General features: G+C 42.6%; 2 protein-coding genes and 1 long non-coding RNA gene across 12 annotated transcripts; 2 read left to right on the top strand and 1 right to left on the bottom strand.

The window, feature by feature from the left end:
- Positions 1-329: 329 nt before the first annotated feature.
- LOC311257336 (uncharacterized protein) lies at positions 330-6,329 on the bottom strand. 7 transcript variants are annotated; one of them, XM_084352920.1, is made up of 10 exons: positions 6,109-6,198; positions 4,766-4,895; positions 4,333-4,391; positions 4,086-4,140; positions 3,148-3,216; positions 2,941-2,985; positions 2,659-2,691; positions 2,295-2,552; positions 1,949-2,047; positions 330-515 (listed from the first exon to the last, which is right to left on the bottom strand). In XM_084352920.1, exons 4-10 carry the CDS (start codon positions 4,129-4,131, stop codon positions 433-435), a joined length of 633 nt encoding a protein of 210 aa, XP_084209046.1. In that variant the 5' UTR covers positions 4,132-4,140; positions 4,333-4,391; positions 4,766-4,895; positions 6,109-6,198; the 3' UTR covers positions 330-432. The 7 variants fall into 7 exon arrangements, with proteins under 7 accessions (XP_084209046.1, XP_084209044.1, XP_084209042.1 ...); XM_084352918.1 differs by lacking the exon at positions 6,109-6,198 and adding an exon at positions 6,309-6,329 and having other exon boundaries at positions 4,333-4,895; XM_084352916.1 differs by having other exon boundaries at positions 4,333-4,890; positions 6,109-6,201.
- rgs14b (regulator of G protein signaling 14b) lies at positions 5,548-17,786 on the top strand (the record flags this gene model as incomplete). Of its 4 annotated transcripts, none has more annotated exons than XM_084352912.1 (16): positions 5,548-6,074; positions 6,160-6,284; positions 10,150-10,171; positions 10,300-10,451; positions 10,569-10,661; positions 11,307-11,450; positions 11,548-11,712; positions 11,823-11,904; positions 12,013-12,113; positions 12,290-12,502; positions 12,766-12,842; positions 13,180-13,306; positions 13,702-13,783; positions 14,844-14,887; positions 15,967-16,045; positions 16,734-17,786. In XM_084352912.1, 16 exons carry the CDS (start codon positions 5,891-5,893, stop codon positions 17,003-17,005), a joined length of 1,962 nt encoding a protein of 653 aa, XP_084209038.1. In that variant the 3' UTR covers positions 17,006-17,786. The 4 variants fall into 4 exon arrangements, with proteins under 4 accessions (XP_084209038.1, XP_084209037.1, XP_084209039.1 ...); XM_084352911.1 differs by having other exon boundaries at positions 5,550-6,074; positions 15,967-16,066; XM_084352913.1 differs by lacking the exon at positions 5,548-6,074 and having other exon boundaries at positions 6,162-6,284; positions 15,967-16,066.
- Positions 17,787-18,562: 776 nt separating this feature from the next.
- Positions 18,563-23,904, top strand: LOC311257502. Its single transcript, XR_014622628.1, has 5 exons — positions 18,563-18,701; positions 23,049-23,133; positions 23,228-23,311; positions 23,398-23,451; positions 23,537-23,904. It is a non-coding gene; the product is annotated as an uncharacterized lncRNA (long non-coding RNA).
- Positions 23,905-24,780: the final 876 nt, after the last annotated feature.

The following is a 24,780-nucleotide window of genomic DNA, read 5'->3' as shown; positions in this document are numbered from 1 at the left end:
GTCAACTCTCAAATCCTCACATCCATCCCTCTCTTGGAGAAGAGTGGATAGCATTAACATCCCATATATCCATTACATGCAAGCCGCTGCAAAGCTGCTCTGTGTGGGTCGTCTGTACTGTGCCTCCTGTGAGCAGAGCATTCAGTGGGATTAGTTGGAGCATGCCTGTCCTGCGTCTGGATTAAAACATTTCTAGCCTCTTTTCCTCAACTGAACAGGCTTTCTGCTCAGTGGGCGTGGCTAACACGAGCGCTGTGCTAAACAATGGATCCACCCTGCTGTACATAAGCCTGTAACCTCACCTGATCAAACACACTTAGCCTCAAAGACAGAGATTAATAGAGGGTTTATTTCTACAGCAAATAATACTACAGCAAATAAGGAAACAATGTATGTATTTAGTATGTCTGAATATGATGAATTGGTTCTTATTTAGGCCTCTCTCGGTGTGATTGGAGCTGGACTGCTACTCTGCCCAGCCTGTGCTCTCTGCTTCATCCTCTCTTTGTGTTTAGCTGCAGAGAGAAAGAGGAAGAGCGAGGTGTCACACTTGATGTGAGAAGTCAAATGTAATTCTAAGTTTAGCAGTATGCAAACATTTAGGGAGTGGTTTGAGACTCTGTGTAATGTGTTTACAGAGCTAGATGAGGAGATCAAAGCCACTCTCTTGACTGTAAATATGTAAATGTGTTGCTAGAGTCCGCAGCCATTAGCAGCAGTTAGCTTAGCATAAAGACAGGAGGAAACGAGGGGAAACAGCTAGCCTAGTAAAAACGACAATTTGACCCAATACCCGTGTCCACACTCACTGACTTTGAGGTGCGTTCACAACCGTTGTAGCCCCTTTTCCCTACTTTTCATGCATTTCTGCAGACTTTGCTGTTCACTTGGTATCGATTCCTTAAGAGAAATATCAATACCAACATTTCTTAAAAGAAATAAATGCTAAAATTATATAAATACAAATGTCAGCTCAATAAGTAAACACATTAAACTCAGTGTCAAGAATGGAAAAACTCTCTTTCTTCCTCTTTCCAGAATAACCCCTGGTTTGTTTGAAATAAATCCTCAATCATTAAGATGTGAAAATATTCCAGCTATATGTGCTGTTCTCACCCTCAGCAGTTACAGTTCAATTCTGTCCATATTTCACACTTTAATAGTATTTATGTAAAATAATGGACTATATTTTACAGTTATTACCACAGACTTTGATTTAATTGTACTAATATTTGCCTTTAATGTCTGGTAGGCTATGAGTCACCTGATTTGCCTTTTAATGATTAATGATGAATGAAAGTTTAATGATTAAAAAGTTTGGTATCGCTCATCCCTACTTTGCAACATTTATTACTCAAACGCTGACCAGGTGAGGTCAGTTAAGTCCGTGAGGGTTCAGGTGCTTAAGGAATTAGGCGGGATATTGTGATTGAGCTTATGTGTCCAAAATCACTTCCTCGTCAACCCATTCACTAAACCATACATAACAGACGCGCAAGAGTTTATTATTCAACAACGAGGAGTTCATTAAGATTTTGGACTTTTGCATCTATCAACTGTAACGTTCTGAATTGTGGGATTGTGAGCAGAAATGAGTGTACACACCACTGAGAATGTTTTTTATATTCATCGTTGAATTTTGAGGGTACTGTACGGGGGATACATTTATACATATACTAAATATAGTACACTATATCTTAAGTATGGAGTGATTTTGGACACAGACTATTTCTTGGCGCCGGGTAGTCGTGCCCTTTTGTTAGCTTTGGACAGAGCCAGGCCAGCCCTGTTTCCCCATTTCCAGTCTTTGTGCTAAGTCATCATTTGCATCATTAAAGAAGATGTATTTGAGAACGAGGCAGTGCTTTATTTCATTATCGTTCCCTCTCTACTCCATCAGGCCCCTGTGCTGTCTGATACCACAGACGAGCAGAACTGGAACTCTTACCGTTGTCTCTTTTCAGCTTGAACTTCATAGCCATCCCCATAATCACAATCAGGACCAGAGCAGCAACACCGCAGACCACCAGGAGCACCACGGTCTCGTCTGGATGGGGAAACAGTGACAACGGCATGAACACAGACAGTAAGGACGCGTGCTATCAAGGGTCAGGGGTGCGCGTTTCTTTATTAATAGCTTCAAAGCTGTTAATGTTTCTGCTCTTTCACTTTCAAATGAGAAAATGTAAAATGCTATTTAAGCCTCAGGTTAATGAGTCAAAATGCACAATCTACATTACTGAGGTAAAGTTCATTTGTGGCTGTTTGAAATAAACTGGGTGAGGTCTACTTACTGCTTACAGTGACATCGTGTGGCAGAGACGTATAATTGCCACAAGGGCTCTTCACACAACAGGAATATTTGCCTGCGTGACGTGTCAACACTTTTTCGAGAACCAGCTTGCTTCCATTTCCACGGTCCTGGATTTCCTCCTCATCCTTCTTCCAACCAAACCTCAGATTGAGATCAGGAAGGTTATGGAAACATGTTAGAGTGATTTTTTGACCCTCCTTTGCCTCGGATCCAGTGCTGTTGACAGTGACCTCAAAGTCTGATGGGCAGAGTAAAAATATGTGTTAAGAAGCAACATGTGTTCGGTAATCAGATAGCTGAAGTTTCAGTGCACTGCCACAGACAAGGATATGGTTACAGGTTACCTTTTGTGCAGTTGGATGAAATCGCTGGAGGTACTAGAGGGAGATAGTAAACATGGAAATGAATACAGTCACAACATACAAGAGGGGATATCAATATAAAACATCCCAGGTATTCACAAGGTTCATTTTGAGACAAAGTAATAATGTGCAAGGTGTTTTTCTGAGAATATAAATAAACCCTCATCCCACACAACACGGTTGATTACTGTTTCTTGTGTACCGTGTGTAAAATTCACAGGATTTATCTCCAGGTAAACAAATTAAATGAAAGATGGCACAAACCATTGATGCACATTGTCGTTTTGTTTGAGCAGAGCGGACAAGAATCTACAGGGGTAACAGAGATGGAAGGAACAGCGTTAAAAACATTTTCCCTTTGCATCCAACGTCACAATTATTTAATGGCACACAATGTTCATGTACATTTGCTGCTACGTAACATATCCGGATGTAGTCTTGGTTGATTTCTTTCCTTTCTTTTTGTTTTACCTGCCCGAGTTTCTCCTGTGACGTTGCATTTCAGACACTGGACAGGTAAACAGACAGAGCCATCGGTACCTAAAATGTGTAGAGTTCATCAGGCATATATATTGATAAAGAATTAAAAATACATATGTATATATTAAGATTGTAATGAATTATCATCAGAATTTTAGACTTTGATACAGAAACTATACTCAATATCTCTTTTGATACCACGGCAAAAAAATAAAATAAAAAGGCCAAGGCACACAAAATAGGATCATTTTTTTCTAACCCTAACCCTGAAACATTACTCAATTACAAGTAAAACTACTGGTATTAATATAATACTTAAGTAAAAGTACAAAGTATTCTTCTCCAACACTACTCAGAGTATTAGTTTTTAACTGTTGATGTTTAGTGTATTATCAATAGCAGCATTCAGTCAGAGGGTATTTCTGTTTCTCCACATCTTCAGTCTAAATTACTCCAAACTCCGGCTCTGCTCTGCTCAGTGGTCACGTCTCCAAACCTGCGCCTGCTGCAGAGTTTTGTGTTTTGTATCCGTATATCAGGGTTTTCATCGGCCCGTTTGTAAACAGAAAGCCTTACTGACTACCAAAATGCAAATGAAGTTTAGATATGAATTCAAATGGTACTCAGTAGTCAATTATCATTTTAAGTAACTAAGTAGATACATGGTGTAAAGCGTACTTATGTTGGAGTAAAATTACAGACTTGAAGAAATACTGGTAGTACCCAAAACAATGACTTCATTTCAGAAATCTGAGTCGTTGTAATCAGTTACTTCCACCCCTGCTGAAAATATATCTAGACATTTGTTATAATGTTCCTATCTGTGCAGCCTCGGGTTGAAAATCTGATAGAAGAGCAGCATCGTTTTAAACTCGCGGTATCTAACTATCAATACTTCTGACAACCAAAAAAATTAAGTGGCTCCTTACCTATGAGAAGATGACCAAGCAAAACATATAGAGGTATCTCTCTCATAACTATTCTCTGTTGGAAAAGACTCATATTATTAAGTTGCTTTGGCTACAGAGTAAGTTAACAGTAGACACACTAGAATGAGACCAATGCACTTCATTAATACACGTCGAAAAGAATAAACGCTAACAACATTTTAAAGAAATAGAAACTGTCATTAATATTTTGTACATGAGGTATTAAATATCATTATAATATTTTTACCTGTGGTGGTGTTGTCTCCTCACGCAGAGCTGACTGATGACCGCTCTGCTTTGCCTAACCTAATGGTGTTTGCATCAGAGGAGGCATGGCAGAATGATTATAAACAGTGATAGCGATGCAAATAAATTCGTTCCTGGAACTTTATGGCACAAACAAGACCGCTGTTTGCATGTTTTCTATGTGGGAGCGATGGGAACGGCGACAGTAATGTTGAGGTTAAAATTAGAGGACTTTAACACGCAGATAGAAAGAGAAGAAGACAGAGAGGCAGACACTGGATTATAGAGAGACAGAGATATAGATGTTACCAGCAAACAGTGGTTTACATAAGAAAATCGTCCACCGTCTTTGCACACATCATGTAATGTCAAACTTTGCGCAGAATGGTTGTGGTCAAAGTGACTGAATTTCAAGAAAGGTAGCTCAAAAATACAATATTATCTTTCATTGGAGACGTCCATATTCATCTGCGCAGTGGCCAGTAGAGAGTGCTGCAGATCTTCTTTAATCTCAACACTTCTCAGTTCAGGGTCATGAGGAACTGGAGCCTGTCCCGGTCTGCACTGGGAAAGAGGGCAGGGTGCACAGTGGACAGATTGCAAAACACAAACACTTTCAATACAATCACACTTTTTATCTAACCAAACCTGCATGTGTTCAGACTGTGGGAGGAAAACAGCACCAGTGAAAAAACAAACAAAACCAAAAACACAGACAGGAAATAACTTACATGCCAATCCCCTCAAAGCCATCTTACTCTTTCATCAAATATAATGTACAGTAATACAAAACAGGTTGAATTAATAAGGTAGGCCAGTTTTGGTTTCCCATCAATTTGTGTTTCCTGTTTCCTTAACCGAAACAAAACCTCACCTAAACCCCAACAACCTAACCCCCGGATACCAAACCATAACCTAGTTAAAGACTTATATAGACTATAGTAACAATGAGGGGCAAAAACATGTGCAAGACAGACTCAGACAAAAGAAAAGGCTGAGCTATTCTGACTTCCTGTTAACACTTTGACGTAACAATCGTATTAACTTAAGCTGCATTTGAGGGAAATATCAAGTTATCAAACATCAATAACTTGATAAAGTTTTCTACATTAGCGAGAAGATACTCACAATTGTAACACTTGACAATAACAGCATATCTCAGTGTTGGGCAATACCTGCAACCAATATCTTTCCATGGTGAGTCATGGCATCAACATTTAGCCGTTTGCACACTTTCGGTTATGTAGTCTAATTCATTTTGAATTGTTTGAGCAGTCCTTGATCAATACTGATCAATGGGAGCAGCCTACTGGATAACAGTGTACTAAATAGGCTTCTGTCATTGATCCCCTGATGTCTCATGTAGCACCAGGCTGATCAATAAATCTACATGTCACATATTCAGTACATGACAGGATAGTTGTGTCTCTAAAACTAATATTAACACAATCTCTGCAGCTTCAGCTGTACTCTAACATTAGCATTAGCATTCTGACATGCTAAATGTTAGCATGTAACAAGCTACAACAACATGCTAGCATTAATATTAGCATGATTCAATGCTAGGTTTAGCATCAACGTGTTTACAAGCTAAGAGTTATTATCATAAAAACCCAACACATGAAGCAAGTGTTAGCATGCTAAAGCTAATCACTAGCATGCTAATGCTGCGGACATGGTTCATTAAAGCGCCCTCGTTCACCTGCGCGCTCAGCTCTGCGCATGTCACGACTCGGCTAACGGGTAATAATGGCCGCAGCTGTTAATTAACTCTGACCTGTGAACTCCAGGCTTTGCCTTTCACCTCTCTGTGTGTTTGTTTCACCAGACATGGTCGCTCTCAGAGGGTTTTGTCACAGGTTCTCCCACCTGGCCAAAGTCGCAGCACCATGGAAATTCAGGATATATGAAAAATGGTGCACCATAACCAGTGGCGTCATGGCGGACAAGAAGGTATGAGGACGGCAGTTTACACACCTGCACAGTGGAGGTCATGTGATGATGCTGGTGCACTGCAGTGAGGGAAACATACACACCACCTGAAGCTTGCTAAAGCCCACTGAGGACAATGTGATTGTGATTTTGGCCTGTATAAATATTTTATTTGATTCTTGCATGCATTTAATTGCTTATTTTTGGCTAATTGCTAAGTTATGTTTTAATATCCTAAACAGTGTAAAGTGAGACAATGAGTTTAAAGCCTGATATTATGTCCTGACAGGCATGAAACTTCATATAATCTTGAAATATATATAAACTATTTAACAAAACTAATAGTTTAGAAATCAATACCATACATGTCAATAACCTTTATGGCACGGTATACCTTGAAAACTGTATATTGCTGCAACCCTATCCAAGGCACTCTCTTTCAAGCCATTAAAATGCCTGTATTGTCAGGACATGTTCATGTTGACTGTGTGACTTCTAAGTCTACATGTATTCCCATCCACAGAGCACCGCTAACAAACTTCATTCTGGGACCAGGAAGCGACACTAACCTTACATTTCTTTACTTACTGCTTATTGGTTTCATGTTGGTTTTTTAATAAAACAACTGTATGGCAGTAAAAAATAAGTTTGCGTTATATTTTTAATGCCTGGATCTCAATGACGTCTAAGTAACAGTAAGCGTGACGTGTTTAAAAAAAAAAAAAATTAAAAAACCCTTCTCAGATGCAGCATTGTCGCTGCGAAATTGCTATCAAGATCATATAATGGTTGTAAGCTGTGTCTAGTGACTACATCAAAAGCGGAATGAGTGCGTTCAGCTCGTCTCTGTTCCCACATCACAGTGTTTCTCAAGACGTAGGCTGAGAGCAGTTTGATCATAGTAACCATACTTCCTCTTTTGTGGCTTGTTGCTATGGCAAGACTTCCCTTCCAGGCAGGAAGTGACAGGAAGACCCAAGTGATGGGTTTTAGTGTGTGTGTGTGTGTGTGTGTGTGTGTGTGTGTATATGAAGTGTGTGTGCATCATGTTTGGGTGGAGCACTTCACTGTGTCCCCTGACAGAGTGCATTTCGAGTTAAGACTTAAACTTGTAGTCTGGTGTCTGGGCCGCCATGGCGAAGAACTGCAATAACCTCGGCATTCCTGTCGGCCACATGGTGAGTCGACAGCCCTCTTGTTAGGTTCGGTTCAGTTCTGCAGCTTTGGATCCAGCGGTTTGTTCATTCAGGCGTACTTGTGTTACAAATGAATACATTGGAGCTCAGTGTGCTGTGTAATGAATACCTATAAGTTGTATCCTTGTAATTATTTGGTAAAACACGAATGTCTTTTGAAGATTTTGACCGCTCTTTCAGTCTGCCTTTTTAAACTGTGCTCATACTGAGTTGACACCCAGGCCCGAGTACCGCCAGCGTAGCAGAGCAGTGTCTTGTGTTCGCCTTGTATCGTCTGTCCCAACTCCTCAGCAGTGCCAGAACTAATCCGGCTGTGTGGCTACAGTTGGTAGCTTCTGAAAACAGACCGGGCCTGCCTGAGTCAGAAGCGGAAACCGAGCCATGCCTGTTTGCCAATCTGTCATGTGTAGGCTGAGTTGGCTTTGGTGTACTCTGCGCGAAACCATTACAATGATAAAACTGGCTCGGGTCTGGAAGAGGTGTGAAGTGTATATTAAGATGTATTTCACAGAGGAGACCTAACTGCCGCTGTGGTTTAAAAAAAGGTGCCCCGAGTGATTAGTTTTTTTTTGTGATCAGAAACGTTCCTGCAGATATCTCGTCCCTCCTTGAAAGAATTTGCAGAGGATCTTTCGATATTGTTTGCGCTGTGTGCAAAACGAAGCGGACAGTGATGAATCATTTTGCTTTCCTTTTGATTTGGATCAAGTGTGTTTGTGTAGGCCTCTCCTGACGGGTGTGTTCGTAGGCACCGACATGTTGTGTTTTTGGAGCCAGAGTTTGAGCAGTAGAGCAAAGAAGTTGAAGAGGTGGAGCCACAGTGGAGCTCACACCTGCAGAAACAACCAGCCCTTATCAACCTTATTTGGGCAAAGTTTATCATTTGCCAAGAGCTGTCATCTTTGAGCTGTTGTCAAGAACATAATTACACTTTGATTAAACTTTCACCCTGCATGGACTAAAATTCTCACACATGCAGCATATTGTCTCACTGGCAACAATATTGTGGATACGTTCCTCTTATTTTAAGTGATGTTTTCGTCCAACTGTTTCTGCATAGGAGAAGGTACTTGGTGTCATTATTCAAGCTGCTGTAAATGTTAATTTCTTATTAAGATAAGTGTTTTATAGCTCTATATTCGAGCAGTCAGGGCAGATAACTCCAGAGAGCAGGATCCTCCTGTTTACTGCTACGTCTGACGATTACCTCTGCACGTTCATGTGGTATAACTTGGGCCAAAAAAGATCATTTCATGAATAAAGTATTATGTTTCAATGGTGCGAATGAGAAATTCAGGGGCTATTTCATGTCCGGCTATAGACCAATGGGTATTTTCAGATCGCCCAGGTCTAATTGTAAAGACATTTCACAAAACCAACCCCAGAGCTTAAACGATCAGGAACATCGAAGTCTGGTTTCTACAACTGAGGAAGCTGCGTGCGTATGAACGACAAAGTTTGGATGTCAAGCACAGATCAATTCACAATGAAAGCGCGATTTAAAAGCAAAAAACTGCCTTGACAAACGACAAATAAGCAGAAGTGATTCAAGTCGAGATAATTTGTACAACATTGAACTCGGATTAAGCCACTCGATATGTGACACAATATTCTCCATCCGGTGGAAATAAAACCCTTCAGATCGGTTGTTTGTCCGTGCGTATCTACATTTTTAGTTAAATGTTGAATGGAGTTTCCCTCGTTTACCTACCCACACCCAGTGTACAGTGGGGGTAGGCTGCTATTCGCAGGACTATAGACGGACACACACGCTCACAGTTCACACCTCTGGGCTGTGTTATAGTTGGTACCTGCGTATTCTTGGACTGTGAGGGGTGGGAACTGAAGCACCAGACAAACAAGAGAAGATTTAAACCGCACATGAAAAGGCCATCACTGTGCCAACCCTATATGCATTTTCAATACATGTTGATTCTTGAGCAGCTATTATGTGTGAATGTTAGTCTTTCTTACTTAAAATCCAGGATTTCTCTCAGATTCAGTTAAAACGGAGCCAGCTAACCTGATGATCCTCTTATCTGAAATACCTCCCCGGGGGATTTTTGATCAAAATCTATGTGCTTTGATATTTGAGTTACATCCGAACACGGCTGTCTGCACAAGTCTGCGTGCAAACGGTTCGCCGAGTTGTTTGGCAGCATTTATAACTGTGCAAATGCTCAAATTGAAACATGGAGAACTTCGACAAGATGTGGACTTTTTGTGAGCTCGGAAAGCTGAATGAGCCATTGTCATCTGTGTCACAACCACTTCCTGTGAAAACAGCCTCGACTGATTGCACTACATTGTCACAGAGGAAAAAAACAGAAAGCAAAACACATGCAGCTGGCGTTCACATTTCACTTCCTAAATGTATGCCTGCCAGTGTGCGTCTGAAAATACGTATGTAGCTTCTGTATTTGTACTATTTGAGTACGCTGTGCTTGTGAAGCTGCTGCTGTAATATTTAAATGATCTGAAAATCCCCACACAGTCGTCATCTGGGTGACTTTTTGTTCTGTGGTTTACCCTTGATTGCCACATCTGAGACAATATGAGTTTTAAGGTAAATGTTTGAATTTTTTCATAGGAATTATTAAATAATACCACACTAGTCGTCTATGAAAGCCTTAATGAGGTGTATTCCATCTCATCAGACTTTTTTGTAACGTTTCTTTCTTTATTCACAGAGCCAGGCGGTGTCCGATGGAGGTAAGCATGAAAAACCCACATTTCTAAGAACTGCAGCATGTCTGTGCACGAAACCATCTGATTCAGTCTCGTTCTGTCATGCTTTCTGCGCTGATAAATGGGTGTGTTTGTGCCTGGATGTGTTTTAGAGTTGAACATGTCTGCGCGGAGCTGCGGAGGCAGCAGCTCCAGTCTCCCAGGGACTCCAGGCGGAGAGGCCAGCCCCGCCAACAGTGTGCTGCGCTGGGCCGTCTCATTTGAGAAGCTGTTGGCGGACCCCAATGGAGTCCAACACTTTACGGTGAGACACACTCAACAGTGTTATTTTTTTTTTGTCATTTTCAACAAGTTCAGGAATACTTAAAGTGTTAGGGTGTGGCATATATGTGAGTGTGTGTGTGTGTGTGTTACTCTACAGTCCTTCTTGAAGTCTGAGGTGAGTGCGGAGAACATTTTATTCTGGCAGGCTTGTGAGAAGTTCAGGAAAATCCCAGCCAGCTCCTTGGATGAGGTATGGTGACATCTTTTACCTCTTTACACTGTGAATCATTTGACCTGTTAATTGTGACTCACCGTGCTGCTGTGTTGTGTTTTAAACTGCACGAACTCACTTCATTGCAAAACAATAGGAAACTGTTTCCCTCACTGTAAATATTCAACATCTTGTCTCAGCTGTAACATTATGTTACACTATTGTGAGTCATGTGTAGCCTTAGTTGGCAAGCCAGATAAATCAACAATTTATTGAGTATCATACATTTTCTATTGACCAAAATGTTTTTTCAGCCATCCTTTTTAAGTTGTTTGACTTCTTGACACTTTTTATAGCTTTAACTGCTATAATCTTCCCTCCAGGCAGAATTATTGATCAGCTATGAAATGTATAAGAAACAGGAAGCGCAGACATTGACAGGCTTGTTGACTGTCCACATATCAGCCTAGTTTCTGCAGTTGCTCAGCTCTCTGGCAAATGAATTGCCTTTTAGTGACTTATTGATTGTATGACTTGTAGTGTGGATACTTAAGACGTGTTTGATTGTTGGTATGCCCAACAAGGAAAGACACCAAGCCAGTGAATCTATCTATCCATCTATCCATCTACCTACCTACCTACCTACCTACCTATCGAGTCTGATTTAGCTGTTGTGTTTTGTAGCTGAAAGCAGCAGCTCGCTCCATCTATGACACCTACCTGTCTGAGAGCGCTCCCTACTCTGTCAACATCGATGACACTGCCAAGACGGAGGAGAAAGACCTGGAACAACCCACACCTGACATGTTCAACAAGGCTCAAGCACAGGTCTGTCTGGAGTCCACAATCCCAGTTTAGCTCAGTGATACATTGTTGTTGGCGTCTTGTCTGACTGTGTTTACCACTGGTCCCTGCTTTGTGTCAGATATTTAAACTGATGAAGATGGACAGCTACAGGCGCTTTGTGCGCTCTCCTCTCTACCAGAGCTGCACCTTGGCAAGTGTAGAAGGCAAACCTCTACCTCAGCCAGGCCGCATGGGATCCTGGGAGGACATGGCTACCAGAAGCCCCTCGCTTAGTGACAAGAAGGTGGAGTGATGGGGAGGAAATTGAATCAGGGGCGGAGAAGGGAAAAACAAATGATTTGATCTTGTTATAATTTAGCTGTTTTGACATTTTTTCATCGCTGTCACGAACAGAACAAGACGTCAGACTCTAACAGCTTGCCAGGTGGAAAGAGTGCCTCGGAGAAGCAGCGTCAGAAAAGAGGATCCTGGGGAGGTAGTGCCTGTCAAATGGCTGATCTTGTACTTCTGAGTTATGTCTTGATGTAAATCCTGTGACTTTATTGCTCCCTGGCCTTCTCTCCTGCTTTTTCCACATTGGTAGATGCATCCAACATCCATGGTTTAGTCCCTGGAAAAGAGCTGCATATGTCAGTGAAGTCGAGCAGCAGTGTGGAGCTGGGCTCCCTCTACAGGCAGATAGAGGTCAGTGCATTTATGACGATAGGGTCTGGAGCTGGTGCTGGCTTATAGGAAATCGATGTTAAAGTTTTGTGATGACAGAATGTATTCTTCAAGGTTTCAGTTTAGAGGAAAATCTAAGCTCCACTGTTTTTAATTTTTTCATAAATTCCTTCGACTCTTCTCCATCTGTGACGTAGAACGGCAGATCGAGTCCCCGGTCTCCGGAGCTGGGTGGTGTGGGTAGGTTAGGGATGGAAGGGGGCTACTGCTGCGTCTACCTACCCGATGGCAGCGCCTCTCTAGCCCCCACACATAATGGCCAACCCATCAAAGACATGCTGGCCAGCTTGTGTGAGAAGAGGGGCTTCCCCCTAAAAGATGTCATCATCTATCTTCACGGCAAAGACAAGGTGAGCGTTCAGCTGCTCTGTGTACAGCTGCAGCCGCAGCTTTTAAACCATGAAGCTGTTAAAAAATATCTCGCTGCACGGTTGTTTTGCAACAGGCGGTATGAGAAATATGACTACGCTCTTCCTGTTCTAACATCCTCTCAACCTCTCACTCCCTCTTTTCATCTCTGAAACATTGTGAAACTTATTTTAACGTCTATGCTGACATCTCTAAAAGCCACTTTAATTCGTCTCTCTCTGATACACCTTTGCTCCCTCTACAGCAGCCCTTGTCACTGGACCAGGACTGCTCCGTACTGAGAGATCAGCAGGTTTCTCTCGAGCTCAGGGTGACGTTTGCGTGAGTCAACTGTGTCACTTCCTTTTTTTTTTTTTTTCTGTCTTTGTCACCCTAGCAGGCTTTCACACCCACATCCCCACTTCAGCATGCCACTTGTCACCATGTCAGAGGAAAGTCCTTGTGTTAACACCACACTTAGAGACTGGCTGTCTCTGCAGCAATCATTTTAATCATAATTTTCATCGCATACATTATCAACGTTGGATTTCCTGTTAAGATATAACTGGGTGGCAGATTGTATTCTGCATTACATCATTACAGTGTGCTGCACTGCATTTGACTCGGTTTTACTGCCGACTTTGTGAGGAGCTTATTCAAATTCATGTGTGTGTTTCAGGCTGGAGATTGCCTTCACTGGTAAAACAGTGGGGATCATGGTGAAGTCCAGTAAGACGCTGCAGGACGCCCTCTCTGCTGTGCTCCAGAAACACCATCTCAAGCAGCAAGAGGCCCTGGTCACCATGGTTAGTGTCTGTATTAGCGAATGAGATCATCTCTTGGAGCCTGTGCTTGAGCGCTTCCTCAGATAAAGAAAAAATTACACTATCAGAGTGTGCTAACTAAAATCTCACTGTCATAATCTTGTATTTGTGTTAAGTAAATTACTTAACAGTTTACACGTCAATGTGCATGTTAATATTTATTTAAGATCTGTAATTTAAATGTGAACACTCGAAACTGAATATGTTTCACTATTCTCTAACCGCAGAAGTGGGATTGCACCATTTTAGTAATCCGTTCATGTGTATTTTCTCTGTGCCATGCATCGCTTTTGTGGGGTCTTGAAGCTTAATTTCCACAAAACTGTTCAGCTGATTGTGTTTCCGACTGGAGTCCTCCATGTTTTACTTTGTTTTAGGTTGGAAGCGACGAGACTGTGAACATGACCGGCACTGTGTTCAGACTGGCCAATAAGACGCTACGGCTTGAAAAAGCTAAAGGTTAAAATACTTTAACTTTTTTAAAACCCATTGACTTTCTTTAAAGGTGCAATATGTAAGAATTGGCCACCGGTTGAATTAATGCTCAAAACAGATATGGGAGAGTAACGGCTAATTAGCTCAGTTAGCTATGCAGCTAGATTTCTGGACTGTGTTCGCTAGCACGAGAGTTGTGCACCAGGGCGGGCGGGGTTAGCTGGTTAGCATGCAACACAGACCTCATACAGTTACATCATAATTGTTATTTCTTCACATTTTGTTTATCATTTTAGTGACTTTCATTGTTTACATCTAAAATTCCTACGTATTGCACCTTTATTTTAAATGTGAACCAGAGAGGATGATGTGTACACGATTTAATACTAGCAGCAAAAACAAGCAGCCACATTTGAAAAGAAAGTGATTGAAGTGAGTTCAGTGAAATGAAATGAGGTGAGTGCCTCCATCCCCTGTTAGTTGTCTGATGCGGGTGATTTATTTGTAATACTTTGTTTATTCTCTTCTGCAGCCTGAACCCTGCTGAGCTTTCTATTCATTTTGTCTCTTACTGGATCCGAGACAATTGTTTCTGCATTTCTTGGCTCTCAATTGCTCTTAGCTGGCGGCAAAGTCTTTTCACTGTCCACTTTACTGACCTGGATCTTCTGCATCACTGTCTGCATCTTCCTTTATCCCTACTCTGAATCCTTTGTCTATCTCTCTCTGTCTCTTCATTGTTTTCTCCGGGGTTGAAATGTCTGAGTCCATTTGTTTTGTTTAGTGCCGTGTTCACTCACCTCATTTCCTAACTGCTGAGAGACCAGAACTCACTTCACTCGGGATCAGCGCTCCCCGCCTCAGCGCCTCTCTGCATTTAGGAAGCCGGCAATAGATTCGATCAGAGTGGCGGTATCCCAGGAGGACCAGTTTAATTCTTGTCAAGAATGTTTTCTCTGGCTGATGTCAGTGTTTAACACAGTGGGGAAGTTGGGCTGTATAGCGTCATCATCACTGACTGCTTTTGTACCGGAGGTGGGGGTACTGTTAGAAACTGATTTATGTCTTTGTTTGGTTTGAACAGGGAGAGACGTTTCCAGAGCGAGTGGTTCAGCTGCAGCCACACAGGTGAGGCAGTGTTAATAGACATCTTGTTGCCATCATAGAAGAAGAAAATGACTGCTGACAGAGTCACACACACACCTTTTTAATTTTAATGATTAATGAAATTTGAAAAGCGGTTTGACTGAACTGGATGTTCTTAGTTATTATCTAAATAAAAATTTAATGAAGATGATATTTTTTTGAACACAAAGGTTGTATATGAACGAGGGAGTGATGTCTGGCTCAACCTTCTTGTTTAAAGGATAAGTACCGTTTTTTACAACCTGGACCTTATTTCTGGCAAAACATATGGTCATTTACTCACCCAGATAACTTTGGTGTCATTCGGCGTCGTTCGGACGAAATTAGATCCAGTGTAGCGGCGATATATCCATATAATGGGAGAGACGGGGCAGCGACACACAGCCTCTATATAACGCATTATCTGCCACGAAACTAGTTCATTTCATCAATATTTTGTTATGAAATGCTAGCGCTATTAGCCTCTGAGTCCGGGCTCGTCTATTGTCAACATCCGGGGTCTGTAGGCTGATCTACTACCTCTGACCTGGAAGATGTCGTCTCTGAGCTGCGCGCGCACCCGCGACAGCGCGGCTTGTTTACCTGTAGCTGCTATTGTAGTTTGACCCCGGATGTTGATAACGGACGAGCCCGGACTCAGAGGCTAATAGCGCTAGCATTTCATAACAAAATATTGATGAAATGAACTAGTTTCGTGGCAGATAATGCGTTATATAGAGGCTGTGTGTCGCTGCCCCGTCTCTCCCATTATATGGATATATCGCCGCTACACTGGATCTAATTTCGTCCGAACGACGCCGAATGACACCAAAGTTATCTGGGTGAGTAAATGACCATATGTTTTGCCAGAAATAAGGTCCAGGTTGTAAAAAACGGTACTTATCCTTTAAGTAACGACCAAGAGGATGTGGGGACGGTTTACAACACCTCTGAAATCCTTGTTAGAAAGCATCAACGTTGATCTTTGGAAAGTTTAATCCTGTGTGATTCATATAACCTGTAGTTTACAATCATTCCTGTGAAACATGCATTGATATCGCTGAAATCTATTTTGGTCCCAGGCGGGAGCGATGAGTTCAGGCGGTGTGGAGGCCAGATCATCACCTCAGATGGACAGAGCCAGGACTCAGCCCAAGCCCAGTAAGAACCGCGACATGGAGGGTAGGCCATCTCAACAGTTTGGGGTTGGGCGATATGGTGATATATAATGGAAGACAGCTATTAGTGATCATCTCATGTGGTGAAATACTTTGAATACACCTCATTTTGAAATGAGGGTTCATTCTTGAACTAAGACGAGGTCCAACATAAAGGAAGTGTACCTTGTCTTTTTGTTTTTTTAGTCATGTTTCTGAGTTGTTGACTAAACAATCCCACCACAGGCTGCGTTTAAAAGCCTGTCTGGAGCTTTCAGTCGTACCACACAAATTTTCTCAGCAGATGAAAACACTTCCTGCTGAGGAAGATTGTGTGATGCATTCAAAAGCTCAAGAATAAACTTTCAATCAGTTGAATTTCCAGAATGTATACTATATCATCAAAACATTCATATTGCAATATTTTATCCATATAGCCCAACCCCTAGTATCCTGGCCAGGACGAGTTTGAACAGCGTCATACTATTAGATGAAAGAAGTTATGTAATTAGAGATTTATAGAACGTTCTTTACCAAGAATAAGTTGACGGTCTGTTTTGCCTAACTTATACTCCCAACTGTAAAATGTAAATGTCTTCCCTAGATTAAAAATAGAAGCATTGTTTATTCATTTGACGAATGTCAGCATTAGCATGATGTTTTGCATGTGTGTGCGTGTGTGTTTGTGTCAGGGTTTCTGGAGATGCTGACGAGGGCCCAGTGCTGCAGGGTTGATGACCAGCGAGGCCTTTTGACCAAAGAGCAGCTGGAGATCCCTCTGTTCCTGCAGCAGTCCTCAGACCAGGGTCCAGGCGAGGCCAGCACGGCCAGCTCCCCCACCGCCGACTCCAAAGAGGACAAAGAAGTCAAGTCGCCATTAAGTCCAAGTTCAGCTGGAGCAGCGGAGGAAACCTCTGGGTCTGAACAATCTAAGCCCAAAGACTTGAGGGAAACAGTACTTTGAAAGACTGTTGTGCGTTGGGGGGGGGGGGAAGAAACTATGACAAACGTCTCGCAACTTCATGTTGCCAATCATGTCAAAAGATAGAAACTCGTTTTTATTGAAAAATGGTCAAGCACTTTTTATAATTGTTTACAAATAAGCTCTGAGACAGCAGTGTACTTCCATCTCTGCTGCTGCTAATTGGCCTTTTGAGGCAATATGTAAAGAAGAAGCAAGCATTTATAGTGTGAAACACTACACGTCTTAGTGAGAAGAATGTTTGCTATGAATTGTTTATTGTATCCAAAATGTTTGAAAATAAGTTTTAGCTCACCCTAAAGCCGATGTGTTTGCTTAAGTGTTCCCAGCTGTTTTTAATGCTGTAAAGTTTGTCTCACGTTGCTTTTCTCTGAACTCTAAACAAAAACATGTTTCGCCACAGGACTGTGAAGGGAGGGAGGATCTGAAGTGTGTTGCACAATTGTTTTTCCTTTTATCTGAATTAAGATTGACTATTTTTTTACTAAGATGAATTTTCAAAGATTTTAAATTACTAATTTTCATTCCGTGTGCTTACTTGCTGTTTTCAGATGTGTGTTTGCGGTACTTAAATGCATTTTGTTTGCTGTGATGCACTTTGAGAAGCCCTGGTCCAGTCCTGTTTTCCTGCCACCTCAGACTACGTTTCAAGGTTCAGATCATGAATTAGTAATGTGATATTACAGGGAATTAAATAGATGATGTGATCATCAAGAATATCCCGCAGGGTGTATCCAAAGAATTAAAGTGTTGAATAATGAAATGTGGTGATCCTTTCTGTCTTGTATTCGTTGTCGGGGGGGAAGACGTGAGGTTGCAGCTTTTTTCGTCTTCAGTGTGGCTTGGCAAATGCTACGTGGTTTGGTTTCATAGGAAGTGCGGTCGGACCCCGCTGCCCAGGTGGTCTTGCCTGTATGACTCATGCAATGTAAAGCGAGTCTGATGTGTATCGTGTCTGTGTGGACGTCAATTCAAACTACCTTTGATTATATTATCTGCCATCTTTTATACAGGATACATCAAACCTCCCTCTAAAATGCCATCATGTACTGATGTCATTTTTGCACGGTGACGGTTGGTGATTGCATCGCCGTGATTGGCTCTTTATGTAGCCAATGACCTGCTTCATCTGTCTACGGACTTGTTGCTGGAAGGTGTTTTCCAGTTGAGGAGCCTGGGAGGACTATTATGGGGTGCATTTGGCTATTGTATGTGTTACAAAACAAAGTAGATGAGTCATAGATGGATTCATCCACATGGATGATGTCAGCTGCATGCATATTTTAGAGTATGTGGCGGCACGAGGTTTGGGAAGCCTCTTTCACCCACCTTGTCATATGTCATCACCTTGAACTAACTGGCCTGAAACAATGAAAAAAAGCTCATCATTAATGTGCATTGTATGATACCTGTGTGACACACCCAGAGCTCCAGACTGCTAGGCTGGACACAACTGTGATTGGCACACCTTTTTGTGTGTGTGTGTGTGTCTCTCTCTCTCTCTCTGTGTGTGTGTGTGTGTGTGCGTCCATGCATGAGTCGTGCGTCGGCGGAGCTATGAATGGGCAGAGAGGGCTGTGCTCTCGCAGACACCATCGCAGCAGTGAGATGAGGAGTGCCATCCACTCCACTGCACGTCTGCACTGAGAGAAGAAAGGAGAAGAAGGGAGAAAAGGAGGTGAGTGTCTGAATTTCCCTGAGGCATTTCCCTATAATCTCATTTTTTTGGGGGGCTGGGGGGGGTGATCGCTCTGCAGATGTATTTACCTGCCCTTTCTCTCTCCGTCACTCCCATCATTCATCCTCTCCTCCTGCCTGCCACTCACTGCGTGTCTGTGCTTGATTAAATGTCTTGTGCTGTCTCGAGATAAACCGCTTCATCTCCTCATTCATAGAAAAAGCTCATATTTTCATTCAGATTACGCGCCGAGGCTTTCCCCCTATCTGTTTTTGTTATTTTCTGCTCTCAGTATTCTGCATTGGGATAGATGACAAACAGGTTTTGAATATCTGGAAGTGTTTATTTTCTGAACTCAATCCTCTGCTAATGGGAGCTCTGAATGGCACTCACTGTGCCTTTGGAGAGGTCCTGCCGAGGAATACATAAGTGGTGTAAAACAAAACCAATCCATCAGATCAATGCAGGCACATTAGCTCTCATTGAAAGATTCTGCAGAGCCGGTGAAGGACGGGCTGTAATCGGTGTGGTAAAAATGATAGTGGATTTAGTTATCAGGTGAGATGCACATGGTCGAGGCGTGATTCAGACTGGGAGCAGCTGTGTCAGACGACTGCTGACTAAATGCATCCAGCTGGAGGGGAAGTTGGTGTGTGTGCGTACATGTGTGTCACACCTGTACCAGCGTGGCAGAACAGACACCCCATCATCATCATCAATTACAGGACATAATGTCCTTGCTACTGTGAGCCGTCTTAATGTGCTCTCTAACCGGCTGTCGGTGCAGTTACTGCCCACATGTTCACCTTGGTGCTCTGACCACCTCTGTGTGCAAGTATACGGGCTATATTCACCTCTATAATCTACCTCCACAACATTTTCTGTGATTAGCATGTTCAACAACACAGATGTGGCGAGGTGGCAACGTCAGGCCAGGGTTCAATTTCTTGAATCATGGGGATTAGTCGACCCAAAAGAGTGGAAAACATCTCCGAGGTGAAGGAAAGGATGTTTCTGGTCATCATTATAGCTTTCAAGTGAATGTATGAATGAACACTGATGACCACCGGTTGGAGGCACGATCAGAAGTGATTGTGTCTCCAGCGGGTCGTCACGTAGCAGACCTTTTTTTGGGCAAAGCTCGAGAAGACAGCAGGAGTGATGCTGTGGATGTAATTCGACTTTAGTGTCCTCTTTCCCGTTCTTGTGAAACTCTGTCACGCTCACTGAAATGAAGCTTAAAAAGTTCCTTTCGCATTTCGCTTCTCAGCTGGGGAGTTAATTAGTGTTGACCCAACATTCAAAGATTCGAGCTGGGCCAATCTCGGTCTATTGTGGATTCAAATCTTCAGGACAGATTTTCTTCTTACGTAATGCGGATGCTCACATCAGCATTTTCTAACCTTTTTTTTTTCTCCTATTAAACTCTTCTACCTCAGATTCATCAGCCTCCTCTTGCCCCTTCCTCGGTTCGGAAAAGGTTGGAAAAGACTGCGAGGCAAAATATTCTATTTGTCCATCCTTGCAGAAAGAGTTCCTGAGTAGCTTTTAAGTTCCTGCGTTTCTTTTGTGTGCGTATATGCCCATGTCCACGTAATAATGTATGAGCATTTTGTGCTTTTGTGCGCGTGCCAGTCTTTGTATGCGTGCCACAAAGAGGCGTAGTGTTTTTGGACATGTCACCTTGGCTGTTGTTTGGCTGCTTGCTCATGTGGATTAATCGATGGAGAAGTGTTTCTCAAAGCCACAGGGCTTTCTACCTCAGCCACAAAGGACACGTGCTTCCATTGCGTTTCAGTCCAGCCTTTGTGGTCCTTCACCCACAAAGGGGAGATTCCTCATCTAACCGAAGATGCAGAGACGGTGACCAAGGAAAGAGCAGGGGGCAGAGACCGGGTGAAGCAAGCGGGCAAATCATTCTCGTTTAGGTCATTTCCCTCGGTGAGCGGGTCAGAGAGAGCACTCGGTGAATGCCTGCCCCGCCATCAAGGCTGAGATTATCCTCAAAGGCCTCTTAATGCACGTTTTAAAGTGAGTGCATGGAGTACAGTCTTCTCTACCCCTGGGTGTGTTGACTGAGCCAACATGGATGTGCATAATAGGACTAATGTATGAAAGACGCTGGGCACACCCCACTGGGTCGGTCACAGTGGGAGAGTGAGCTCCTGTCGATCAGCTCCCATTCATTCTTCATGAGCCCTGGGCTGAATGCTTCCTGTAGAGCAGCAGGAAGAACCGACTGCCGGTTCAGTCAGATCAGATGGTTATCTTTCTCTGTTTTATTTTATCTCGGCTTCACGTAAATTCTCGTTTTGCAAAGGCCAAAAATCTAAATATACTTTGAAGTAAGAATCATCAGTATAATGATGCATGACTCAAACTACTGATGTGCTTAAAGGCCCTGAAAACACATTTTCTCAAGTGTTTTTTCACGATGAATGACGGGGTCCTACGCAAACACACGATCTGATACGATTGGAAGAGTTTCGGTTATTTTACCTGAAAGATTTTTACACATTTTGTTTTTATCTTCGCTCGTTTACTGGTCTGAAGTGGGCGGGGCTCGGTAAGAAAAAGGTGATGTCACAAATTTCTGCACACCAATCAGGATTTTGCAAACATTTTAATGTCACTGCCAATCAAGTCTGCGACAAAAAACACCCCCAGTGTAATATTTCTTCTCAAGTTACGGAAAATCTGATGCATTCTTGTCCTTGATCAAATAGAACAGGTCAGCACAAGCATAGGGTCCACTTACTTGGTATTTCTGAAGCTTTCAACTGTGTCTTCTGGCCTTCCTCATCAGTCAGAAGGAGCTCTGTGGCCCGTTGCACCTGCTGTACTGAAGCCCTCTCTCTTAAGTTAGGGTGTAAAGTCCACACTTGACTTTGCATTGGAACTAGTTTGTTTGATATTGAAGCTGCGTTGATGTTTGGTTGCACCTCAGAGACGTTATCTCAACTACTCCTGTTAACGCAGAGGTTATTACTGTGAGGTCTCTTGTGCCCAATTGTTATAGAACACATTGTTACACAATAGCGAAGATGCCAGTGGCTAATAGCTAATGTTAAGGTGTTAAGATGATGGTGATATGATGGTAATAACTACCAGGATACAACCTTAATCTGCAGCTAGTGCAAAATATTGACAACAACACTGTGTCAGGTAATATAATGGTACCCTGTTACTGGGTAGATAACAGGGTACCAGGGTAAGTTGTAACATTATAAAAAACACATAATGATTGCAAAAAAAGTGTTTTTAATTGGTAGCTTATGCCTACGATGAAACTACGTCTTCATCTTAAACATCTTAAAATGTTGTCAGTGCGTAAACTCAGACGTATGTTCGAAATTGCGGTCAAACTAGGCTACGTCCAAACTTTTCGCAACTGGCTCAATCCAGTGCTGAACAACCAGAACTCAGTTGTCGTGCCTTTCTGTCGAGAGAGGCCACAAGATTGTAGCTGCAATCTTCGACAGCACATCATCAGAACGCTCTGATATCTAACCCTAACCCTTGCCATTTGAATCTGATCTCCATCTCTTAAAGGTCCTGCAGATCAGGAAACATGAGAGATGCCAGGAAGTATTCTGCTCTGATCTATCTCGTCAGTTGTCAGACAGAAGCGGGCACCGACAGGCAACCCTGAGATATTTAAAGAATAAATAAAATCTGTCTCCTGCGAATTGAACCAGACCCAGAGGTGTTTTGTTCCCGGCCGCTCGGCCTCCAAACACCAGCTGTGGATGTGACTGTTGGCTGGTATTCATTGTGGCCTCTCAGCTGTGAAGACATCACTTTTTGTTCTGCATGGCTCCAGCTGTGTGCGAGGGTGTTTATCTGTCTGGCTCTTCTTCTGCCCTCCTTGTACACCTATGATGTTTCTTTTAAAGCATTTAATCTGCGTGTCTGCTGTTTATTTTGACTCATACAAGCCTTTATTTTCTAACACGCAGTCACAGAAGGATACGTGTAAGGAAACAGGATAGGAAGCATCATCATCATCATCAAGCAAAGCAATTTTTATCGTTGGTTTCTATGAGTTCTGCCAGGATGAGAAAAGTCAGCTTGCAGTCAGGTGAAACAGGTGTGTTTCCACCTGTTTTTACAATTCATAAGAAACAATAATGGGTGTAGTAGTGTGACAACTGGCACCAAACTCCAGGGTAAATCTCCTGAGGAAGAAATCACCCAGAAAAAGATCAGTGAAGTGGAAACAACAAAGGTTCCTGAGTCAGAGTCGCCATCTAGTGAAAAGAGGCCGTAACTGCAGACGTGTGTTTTGTAAAACACCCTCTATGTAACCATTATTATTCCTCTTTTTTCTCTCTCCTGTCTTTATAGCCGTACAACCACACTACTCCAAAGGATACCATAGCATCTGAAACCTGCGTCAGCGCTGAACGCCATGGAACAGAAGACGAGTGAGGTGTGTGAAAGCCTGATACAGTACAGTTGTCATACAGGAGTCATTCCCGTGGTGTCTAATAAAGTCCTCCCTCTAACTCTCTTTGTCTCTCTAGTGTTCCACCACCACCACCACTTCCCCTCAAAAGCACATGAAGAACAGGTCCAAATCCACAGAGGAGATGCAACAGACGAGGAAGGTGAGCAGCGGTCTGACATTTATACCTCCGAGTGTTTCATCCTCACTCTTACAGATCTAATGTGACTGCCCTGCCTCACCTCACAGGCCTTTTCCTCGCAAAAATCACTCCCAGGCAGACCAGAGCTGGAGAAAGTGAAGGTGAGCTGTGCACATAGGAAGATAAAATGACTGTGTTTTTTAAAATTAGTATGATTGTGTCTATCACACTCTTTCTGTTTTTCAGGAGTGTCCTGACGGAGCTGACATCCTCTCGTCCTCCACAGAGGAGCTAAAGTGATAAATGGAAGGACCGAGGGGATTACAAGATCATCGTAACAACATGCATAACAATGTACATATGTACACAGAGAAACATGCAACAATAATGAGCATAATAGTGAACTAGATGATTTAAGTAAGTACAACTAAGTAGTTAATTTGAGATGGGTTGAAGGTGTGAAAAATGTGAAACTGAACACAAACTCGCGCACACTGAAACAATCGCATGTAAACAAAAGGACACCCGTGATGACGCTGTTTCATTGTACTGTGAGTGTCGTATACATACCGAACTGAATGTGTATTGTCAATAAAGTGATGCTGTCGAGTGAATCTGTCTTTATGCTGCTCTCCAAGACAACAAAAATCACACGGTGGCCATTTTCCTATGACATCACGCTCAGGGTGGGAAGCTCAAAGGCCGTGGAAAACGTCACACTGCTGTGTTCCAGGTTGCAAGTCGTGTAAATGTCGGGAATGTGACGAACTGTTACCATTTCACTCCAGCTTCCTCTAGACAACAGCTCACGTAGCTCGCAAGTGAATGACTTCATCATCATATAGTGAAACACGCTCAAACAGTAATGTTAACAAGGAATACAACGGGATCAGATATGTTGCTGTACCTTGAAATATGGCCTGATGCCCTTCCAGATTTTCACTGCCCATCATCTTTTCAGTTGCTGATCAATCAGGAGGTGGTGAAATGATAACCATTAGTCAGATTCCCCTACGTTGTCCTTGACTTGCAACCTGGGAGGCAGCAGCAGCCTATGACATCCTGAGGAAAATGGCTGCCATCCGTTTACATAAAACATCTGACAATTGATGAACTAATCGCATCCTCGACTATTGAATATCTTGGTGTAATGACACAAGGAGTAAAATCTATTTTGCAAGACTGAGGACTCGTCTACAATGAGAAAAACACCACTGGTAAAAAAAAAAAAAAACAGCAGGGAGACAGGTAGGTGGTTCAAAAATAACAGGACAGACATAAAACACAGCACGCTAGTGGAAATGTTGTTGAAATATTTAATCAAAGCATAGACTATGAAATAAAATACAGTGCTCCCAGAGCTCAGAGTGTCAAACTGAAGGAATAAATGATGATAGTTGTCAGTGAGGATGCTTGTGTACATGGATACAAGCCGCTCAGCTCCACCTGGGACTGTCCAATTACTCATGCCACGCCAACCATGCCGGTTT

Source organism: Pagrus pagrus, assembly GCF_965226575.1.
Source record: "Pagrus pagrus genome assembly, chromosome: 5".
Classification (NCBI taxonomy): Eukaryota; Metazoa; Chordata; class Actinopteri; order Spariformes; family Sparidae; genus Pagrus; species Pagrus pagrus.
This window is presented reverse-complemented; position numbering and strand designations above follow the sequence as displayed.